The 9848-nt window shown below is 36.6% G+C and overlaps 2 protein-coding genes and 2 long non-coding RNA genes across 4 annotated transcripts; all 4 read left to right on the top strand.

The window, feature by feature from the left end:
• Positions 1–1983: 1983 nt before the first annotated feature.
• Positions 1984–2475, top strand: LOC110904606. The gene is made up of 3 exons (XR_002572668.2): positions 1984–2112; positions 2199–2268; positions 2373–2475. It is a non-coding gene; the product is annotated as an uncharacterized LOC110904606 (long non-coding RNA).
• Positions 2476–2942: 467 nt separating this feature from the next.
• Positions 2943–4001, top strand: LOC110907695 (putative F-box/kelch-repeat protein At3g22730). The gene has a single exon (XM_022152640.1). The coding sequence runs from the start codon at positions 2943–2945 to the stop codon at positions 3999–4001; it is 1059 nt and encodes a 352-aa protein (XP_022008332.1).
• A 249-nt stretch (positions 4002–4250) lies between these two features.
• Positions 4251–8439, top strand: LOC110907694. The gene is made up of 6 exons (XM_022152639.1): positions 4251–4689; positions 4773–4911; positions 4984–5464; positions 5543–5780; positions 5883–7298; positions 7364–8439. Exons 1-6 carry the CDS (start codon positions 4251–4253, stop codon positions 8437–8439), a joined length of 3789 nt encoding a protein of 1262 aa, XP_022008331.1.
• A 467-nt stretch (positions 8440–8906) lies between these two features.
• LOC110904605 lies at positions 8907–9474 on the top strand. Its single transcript, XR_002572667.2, has 2 exons — positions 8907–9203; positions 9315–9474. It is a non-coding gene; the product is annotated as an uncharacterized LOC110904605 (long non-coding RNA).
• Positions 9475–9848: the final 374 nt, after the last annotated feature.

Consider the following 9848-nt stretch of genomic DNA (forward strand, 5'->3'; position numbering starts at 1 on the left):
TAAAAATAGGGATTCTAAGGGGGTGAAACTTAACAAGTTTCAAATAATATATTTGGAAAGGGAGGTATGAAAAGTAAAAAGGGGGTGCATTTAGCCTACCCCTTTTTAGAAAGAGGTATGGAAAGTAAAAAATGAGGTGCCTTTAGCCAACCCCATTTATAAGATTTAAAAGTATCATTCATCATGTGTAGTATCTAAAACAGAATATGTAACAATTCTTACAAAATTCGGTTTATTTGATCGACCCAAACATGAACCGAATTTCAGTTCCAGTTCAAATGTACATCCACTTTTAATTAATCAACCTACAAACATTTCGATTCGAACAACACAAAAATTTATTATTTAAACTCTAATAATAATGAAAAAAAAAACTATTTAAGTTTTCTAAAAATCTACATTTTCAGTCACACGTTTTCGCATGAGATATAATCATATGTCATCTTCACAATTTTCAAAGATTACAATTTTATATGATCGGATAACAACATCACATCAAATAAAGAGAAAACATTTACTAAAATTAATATATTATATTACTGTTACATGAGTTTTTTTAAAGTTAATTAAGGATTAATAACACGCAAGATATGGTTTATTTTTTTTAAAGTTATATTACTATTACAAGATATGGTTTATTTTTTTAAAGCTTTCTGCACTCTACATGCCTAGAAATTTCAGAAAATGGTTTTGGACAAGTTGTATTATCCCTATAGGTGTCGTCCCTATAGGGGTTTTTTCTTATAGTACAAAGCGATAGAATAGTTAGCGGTACAACATAATCTTCCGTTAACAACATTAGTTTCTAACCATATAAGTCTAAAAAGTAAGTAGTCAAATAAATTGGATACTCTAAATTCAAGTATTATCTATTTGTCTTTTTGTATTTTTCAGTTTACAAATCACTCCAAACACATATCAATTGAGAGGTATGGGCGGTGGTTATCCAATTCCCGTTGAATCACTAGGATCAACAAACCATGGACGATCATCCCATCGCCATTTAAACCTTCCTGATTCAAACCCTCTAACTTCAAACCCACCTCCGGTGGCAAACCCACCTCCGGTGTCAACCCCACCTCCGGTTTTAACCCCACCTTCGGTTTCAACCCTACCTCCAGTGGCAAACCCTGAACATGATGATCCATTTGGTTGGACGGATGAAGAGTTGAATTGGGTGTATGACTATACCTTCGCTCAACTACAATTTGGTGGACTACAAATTGAGGGGTGCCGTCGTCCGGTGCCAAACACTCCTATACTGCCTATGCATCCTCCACCTTCAAACCCCCCTTATGTGGAAAACTACAATCAAACACAAGAACTACCGACCTGGGCTGAAGGGTACGAAACTGACCCTGGGGCGGTTTACGAACCACCATTGGATGAAAAAATGGTTTGGGAACCTTAGAACAACTTTTATGATGACTGTAGTTTTTTTTTCTCGAATTAGTTTGAATCTTAATTATGTAACTTTTAATTATGTATTAGTTTAAATTTAAATTTGTTGTTGTTTAATTTTAATCATGTTTTAGTTTAAATTTTATTTCTGGAGTTTTTATTTTTTTTAGTTAACTAATATTGAACACTTAATAGGATATGTCTGATCATTTTTCCGTTGAAGAATTTTCATCATTGAGAAATGATAGAGCATGGTATAATATAATCTTTGTTAAGGTGGAGTTTATTTGGCATGACGTCGATGGAAAGATATTAGTGGCTATATTTCTTGATCAACACGTAAGAACATTATTTTAATTTACTTTGTGTTATACGAGTAAGCGTTTTTCCACCACTAAATTTCTTTTCATTTTAGAGACAAAAAATTGTTGCGTTCGTCCCACAACATTTGATACACAAATATAATAACGCGTCATTGATGGGTGGTTTTTTTTTCGTTGAATCATTTCCAAATTGAGAATCTCAACTATCTTGAGTACCCAAAGTACCAGAATTACGTGTTAGTTTGGTCCGAGAAAAAAATTGTCATCAACGAATATACAAAGCTTTCTTCACTTATGCTTACGATTCCAAGGGGTGCTTCTTTATATCCATTGGTCCCTTCCATTATAGAATTGAAGCATGACAGGAGACCTCAAATGGATATTGTTGGTACATATTAATTCTCTATCTATAATTTTTATTAAATATATAAAACTTTATATATGGTCTATACGATTTGACTGATTTGGTTTTAGATGTGGTTGGGAGAATAATAGAAGGCAAACGTGATCGATGTTGTTTTGAACTTTCTCTTCAAGATAAGACGTACGTTATTATTTATTATTAACATATTACAAACATAATATTTACGTTATATGTAAGAAAATATTATTATTAGAAGAACTTTAACCCAAAATCGTAATATACAGTGGTCACACAATACAATTGTTTTTGTCTGCCCTGAAGCCTTCCGATGTTATACGTTCCATTCGAGCCGTGCAACAAAGGTCTATCATATATGTATCACGTCTCAAGTTGGTTCATCTACCAGATAATATGTTATGCTTTACACATGAACATTCTAATAATTAGTTAGATTTAATGGCTCATGTAGTTTAATAAAAGTTATATTTTATTTGTTATTTCAGTTAATATTTTGAAGTCTACGGAGTTGAGTACGATTACGTACGAACCGGATATGGTCGAGGCACGGGATATGTAAATTATGGATCGTTATCCAAGTTTGTGTTTAAGTTAGAAACATTTGGTGTTGTTATTTGTTTAGTTGTTGAATATTAAAGTCTCTCTTGGTGTTTCGTGTTTTGCTTTTTGTTTCCCTCATATTGATGTAATTGTAGAAGTATACTTTACTTTGTTATTACAAGTATGTTATATTACTTGATTTACATGTAATGGTTACACCTATTTTTCACCAAAGTATAATCTTCTTAGATTGGACAACTAAATAATCATTATCTGTCTTAAACGAAGGTATAACCATGGCTGACCTTCCTATTCATACAATCGTGTTTGAGATATTAACGAGGCTGCCAGCAAAGGATGTAGGTCGTTCTAAGAGTGTATGTAAGCAATGGTATGCGTTATTATCAACACAAGATTTCATAAGGATATTTTGTTCTCGCTCATTAGTTTCATCTAACCAGAGAGTTCTACTAATTGACGACCTAACGTGCTCTGTTCGTCCGATCATCTCTAAATCCAATGACTATGGGCCAAGCTCCATAGTTACATTTCCATTCCATCACCAAAATAATGATGTCTCAATACTTTCACGTTTGAATGGATTGTTGTGTGTTTGCTTGAATCATACATATGAGCTGCTTCTTTGGAATCCAACAACTACTGCTTTCAAGCGTTTGTCAACTCCTGATTCTCATGGATTCTATATAAATAACCTTGATGTCGTTGGTTTGTACGTTGACGCTGACGATGATTACAAGGTCTTGCATATAAAGCGTAGGAGTGGTGTACTTGGTGTCTATGTTTATTCTAGGGAAGTAGACTCTTGGAGAAATATTCCTTTCATAACAAGACAAGAGTACCTAAGCCCTCATTTAAATTGGTCAGCTGGCACATTTTGTGGTGGTACTCTATATTTCACTGTTTGCGAATGTTGGCTTGGAGGTACGAAAAGGGTGATTTGTTTTGATGTTAATTCGGAGCAGTTCAATGAGATAAGCTTTCCACCCGTTCCTTCTATAGGAATGGTTCAAGGTGTTTTAGTTAATGTAAAAAATGTGCTTCACATGTTTGCTAGCACTGGCATGTTTGAGATGACAATTGACCTATGGACACTACAAGGGGATTACTGGATTAAGGTCTTATCATGTCCTCCGATCCCCCCGATATCATTGTCATTGTGGTGCGATATAACACATTATGTGACAAATGGTAATTGGTTTGTGATGACTAAATTAGGGAAGTTGTTTACAATTGAAATGGATATGAAGCCCTTCGAATGTTTTTATCCCGTTTCTTGGTTTCGAGGTTTTAAGGGTGCGGTGTTTGTGCAGACCATTGTTTCACCAAGTATTTAGATTGGCTTTCACTTAATGTTATCATTATGTATGTCAATGTTTTAAGGATTTGTGTTTTTTTTCTCTAAGTCATGATATTCCGTTTAAGTCGTGTATTTTAATGTTATCATTATGTATTTCAATGTTATCATTCGGTTTGTTTTTCTCTAAGTTATGTGTTGGAATGTTGTTATGATTTGAGAATTTCATCATCTATGATAACTCTCTTTTATTTAATTTGCAAGGTATTTGTCATTTTATCAATTTACAATGACTAATGGACTCTCAAACCCTCGAAATCATGCTTCTAGCTCGAGTGCATCTACTAAAGCTGAAAAACAAAAAGAGTATCAAAAAAGATACTATGCTGCACGCAAAGAAAATAACAAAGTATCTAAATTTGGGAGTGGTGATGCCCCCCAAAGTGCTTCATCAATATCTTTAATGAATAATAGGTCAACAGAAAGGACACCGTTAAGAAGTTTACAAACTAATATTACTCAATTTCCACAAACAACAAATGAGAACGCCTCAAGTGTTTCTACTACAAAATGCAAGGAGTACAATAAAGGATGTTCTAATACACCAAACGATAATGGAATGCGTATTTCAAATGGCAGTCAAGTCAACCAAACCCCGATAGATGATGTTACGCCGACAACCACATTCCCATCTGTAATTGACGTAGTCAGGCATAGAACATCACGAGGTTTCTATTTATTTAACAATGATTTCTTTTTCGAACTTGACATCTTTTACAACCTTCATTACTTAATACACCAATTTTTTTAGGTATTCAAATTCATCCGCGTACTTTATTACCCCAATTTGCTGAAGTAGTTGATCAACCTTCCCTCCAACATGGGAGCGTAGAAGATGATCCTTATAATTTTGTTTACAATGGTGTACCTGGAGAGCATCGTGTTTTAAAGTAACGAGGCGCATGTCCTAATTGTGGAGCAAAACGATTTCAATTTGAATTTGATACCTTTTGTTGTATGAGTGGGAAAACCGTGTTAGCAAACTTAGAAATTCCAGAGGAATTGTACCGACTTTTCACGTCTCAAGATGAAATTGGAGATATGTTTAGGCAAAACATCTGTGCTTATAACACCAATTTTTCTTTTGCCTCAATGGGTGTGACATTGGATGATACATTGAACAATATGAGAGACGGCGTATATACTTTTCGTGCACATAAAGGAATATATCACAGAATCGACCAATTAGTTCCGAGGGATGGGACTCCTAGGTACTTGCAGTTGTATTTTTACGATCCTGATACTGAGTTAGATCACAGACTCCGATGGCCAAATCTTGATCGGCGTATTACTCAGATTTTAACACGCGTTCTTTCTACAAACCCATATGTCGATACATTTAGAAGACTTGCGGAACTAGGACCTCTGGACAACTATAGAGTCACTTTGAATACTTCAGTTGAACTTGACCAAAGGGTGTACAACCGACCAACGACATCGGAGGTATATATAATATTATATTAATTGCAATTATTTAATAGTATTGCTTATTTTACTTACTTATAGTTCACAATTATATAGGTTGCTGGTATTTGGGTTGAAGGTAATGACAATATCACTTCGTATAAACGAAGTATTGTAGTGTACGGTAGGTCTGAATATAGACAAACTATTCAGTCGTACTTCAGTTGTTACGATCCATTGTCGTATCCTCTATTTTTTCCTAATGGTGAGTCGGGTTGGCATGCTAACATACCACGTCAAGGAGTATCAATCAATGAGGTTCGCAACAATGACAACATCGAAGGAGAAATGGAAGGTACCAACAATTTGTTATCCTTTTTAAGTGAAGAACATAAAAATAGCGTAATGCGTTTTATTTTTATTAACTGTTTGTTTTTAATACATCTTCATCGTTCAGAGGCTAACACACGAAGTGGTAGAACAACCGTGGCTATGCGAGAGTACTACTGTTACAAGTTCCAGATTCGATCTACCGATAATGTGCTTTTGTTCGTTGGTAGGCTGCTACAGCAGTTTGTGGTTGATGTTTACATCAAAATTGAGACGTCACGCTTAGAATTTTGTGAGAGAAACCAGGATAAGATTCGGGCCGAATTGTACCAAGGTATTGTGGATTGCGTCAATACTGGCGAGGTTCATGCAAACAGAGTCGGGAAAAGAATTGTGTTGCCTGCATCTTTCATCGGGGGGCCTCGCGACATGCGACGTCGGTTTCTAGATGCGATGACGTTAGTTCAAGACGACGGCAAGCCTGATGTATTCCTTACAATGACATGTAATCCTAAGTGGCCTGAGATATGTGATAACTTACATGTTGGTCAAACTGCTACAGATCGTCCAGACCTTGTTTCAAGAGTGTTCCGGGCTAAATTAGAAGATCTTAAGGATCAACTCTTCAAGAAACATGTCCTCGGGGAAGTTAAGGCATACGTCTATGTCATTGAATTTCAAAAGCGGGGTTTGCCGCACGCACATTTTCTCCTAATCATGTACCCGCAACACAAGATCAATAACGCGGACCATTATGATAAGGTTGTGTGGGCTGAAATTCCTAACAAACTAACACATCCCAGATTGCATGAGATGGTTGTCAAGCACATGATTCACGGTCCTTGCGGCAATTTACGATCAAGCAGTCCTTGTATGCAGGGTGATCCTAAAATTTGTCGTTTTCGCTATCCTAGACAATTTAACGAACAGACGACACAAGGAGAAGATTCGTATCCGTTGTATCGAAGGAGAGACACCGGGATAGAAGTGGACCTACGAGGACAAACACTTGATAATAGATGGGTGGTCCCATATAACCCAAGGCTTTTGATGATGTTTAACTGCCACATGAATGTTGAAGTTTGCTCAAGTATAAAATCTGTGAAATATCTTTTCAAATATGTTTATAAAGGACATGACAAACAGGTTATTCAAGTCGATCAAAGTGAGCCAGGGGTTGTTATTAATGAGATAAAAAGATTTCAAGATGCACGCTACATATCGCCCCCAGAGGCTATGTGGCGCATTTTTTCCTTCTCTCTTTCTCAAATCTTTCCTGCTGTTCTAGCCTTACAACTTCATCTCCCAAATAATCAGATGGTTAGATTTAGAGATGATGACTTGATGCCTAATATTGTTGATAGGGAAAGGGATAAGAGAACCATGCTAACAGCATTTTTTGATCAGAATAGAAACGATGAAACAGCAAGGGTACATTTGTATAACACTTTACTTGGAATGGAAGCACACGCCGTTGGAGTCGTCGTTTCGGTAAAAAACAAAGAGGTCGTATCGTTTCCGCTAATCCAGCCGAAGGAGAAAGGTACTACTTACGCCTACTTTTGTCAAATGTCAGAGGGCCTACTTCTTTTGAACATCTTTGCACAGTTAATGGTCAACGGTGTGCGACATTTCGGAAAGCAGCTCTTGAGTTAGGCTTAATAGAAGACGATGAATATCTATCACAATGTCTCGAAGAAGCCTCTACGTTTCAGTTTCCCAATGCTCTTAGAAGGTTATTTGCGACCATAATGATTTTTTGCCAACCTGGAGATATTCGAAAGTTATGGAATGACCACTTTGATTCACTATCTGAAGATCATCGGTTACACTGTCAAAGTATAGAACGAGTTCAAAATATGGTTCTTACCGAAATAAGTGTCTTGGTACAATCCATGGGTAAAAATTTCAATGAATTCGACCTTCCTAAGATAACTGACGATGTTAACTTACAAGATGCAGGTTATCGTGAGTTACAAGAAGAGTATGGGATTGTTTTGGAACCTGAACACTTGAGTGCCAAACATTCACTTAATCCGGACCAAAAAAACGTGTTTGATGAGATCATGATGCATGTTGATAATGATCTTCCAGGCGTGTTCTTTATTGATGGTCCAGGTGGAACTGGAAAAACATTTTTGTACATTGCCTTGCTTGCTGAAATTCGGTCACGTGGTCTTATTGCTCTCGCAACAGCTTCATCAGGTGCAGCGGCTAATAATATGCCAGGAGGTAGAACGGCTCACTCGAGATTCAAGATTCCTCTTAATCTTGAAAATAATTCAATGTGCAATATTAAAAAACAGAGTGGGGCCGCTAAACTGATTCGCTCTGCCAAAATAATCATATGGGATGAAGCGTCGATGGCTAAACGACAAGCGATAGAGGCAGTCGATCGTACATTCCAAGACATTATAGGTGTTAGTCTCCCATTTGGTGGAAAGATAATGGTTATGGGAGGTGACTTCAGACAGGTGTTGCCGGTTATTAAACATGGCACTCGAGCACAGATTGTAGACTCCAGCGTACGAATGTCACCTCTTTGGTCTTTGACTAAGAAGATGCGGTTGACCATAAATATGAGAGCGCTGAAAGATCCATGGTTTTCTAAATTTCTTTTAAGAGTCGGCGATGGAACTAAAGAACCAATCGAAGGAAACTATATCCCATACCCGATGACATGACAATTCAGTGCAACAACAGAGAAAACGCTATAAAAGAATTGATCCATGCCATCTTTCCATCAATTGAAGATAATGTATATTCTTCAGATTATATAATCTCTAGAGCAATATTGTCCACTAAAAATGATAGTGTTGACGAGATTAATAATCAAATGATTGAAATTTTTCAAGGGGAGGAAAAAGTTTATTACAGTTTTGATGAAGCTGAAGACGATCAGCGCAACTTCTATCCGGTCGAGTTCTTAAATTCGCTAAATGTTAGTGGTTTGCCGCCTCATAAGCTTCATTTAAAAATTGGATGCCCAATAATATTGTTACGTAATATCGATCCATCACATGGCCTGTGTAATGGCACGCGGTTGATATGTAAGGGTTTCATGCGAAATGTTATTGATGCGGAAATTGCAGTCGGTCAACATGCCGGAAAAAGAGTTTTTTTTGCCAAGAACCCCTCTAACCCTTTCTGAAGATGACATGTTCCCATTCAAGCTGAAAAGAAAACAATTTCCAATTCGACTTAGCTTTTCCATGACGATTAATAAAGCTCAAGGTCAAACAATTCCGAACGTTGGTATTTATCTACCGGATTCTGTATTTTCACATGGACAACTTTATGTCGCGTTATCAAGAGGGATTTCAAGACAAAGTACGAAGGTGTTGGTACATCTCGCCAAAGAATTCAAACAACGCGGAGTTTACACATCAAATGTTGTCTACCAGGAAGTGTTGCGTGATTAATTAATCGCATCCGTATCAAAACGAAGGTAAGTTAGTAGATTTTGTGCCTTATTTGCTTCCAGAAATTACTTTTTAATTACTATTTTAAAGCACCTGTAAGCGTGTAACATTTTTTTATGTGTCGAAATCTGGTACAGGAGAGGAGAAGATACAAGAAAGTCATAAGCGAACGGATGTATTGGTAAAACAGGAAGAGATACAAGAGACTCCCCGCATTTTGTTTTTATTGTTTTGTCCAGCTACTTGACTGTTTTGAACTCTTCTTGTTTTTAATTACATCTACTTCCTTGTTTTGTACTATTCTTGTAGAAGATTACGAATAAGAAAACTAACTTAAGTACTATACGATATATCACGAGACGACGGATAAACTAACGGTAAACGAGTATCCTATTGTAAATCGCCACTCCCGCCGCATCATGCGGGTAAGTGACTAGTATATATATATATATATATATACGTTACGAATTTACATCGAGATAGTTGGTAAACGGACAACAAGCTGCGCTGCTACCCCTTTTTGAATAGTAAAACTAAGTCTTTTAAAAACTACGTCCATAGATCTTGGGGTCTTAACATTACTACGCATGACCCTTTAAACTCGACTAAGTAGATCTACGGCCTCTGACGCCAGAAAACCAAAAGTATCAAAAGCAAACGGGATAAACACA

The sequence above is a fragment of the Helianthus annuus genome, chromosome 14 (genome assembly GCF_002127325.2).
Source record: "Helianthus annuus cultivar XRQ/B chromosome 14, HanXRQr2.0-SUNRISE, whole genome shotgun sequence".
In the NCBI taxonomy this organism is placed as follows: Eukaryota; Viridiplantae; Streptophyta; class Magnoliopsida; order Asterales; family Asteraceae; genus Helianthus; species Helianthus annuus.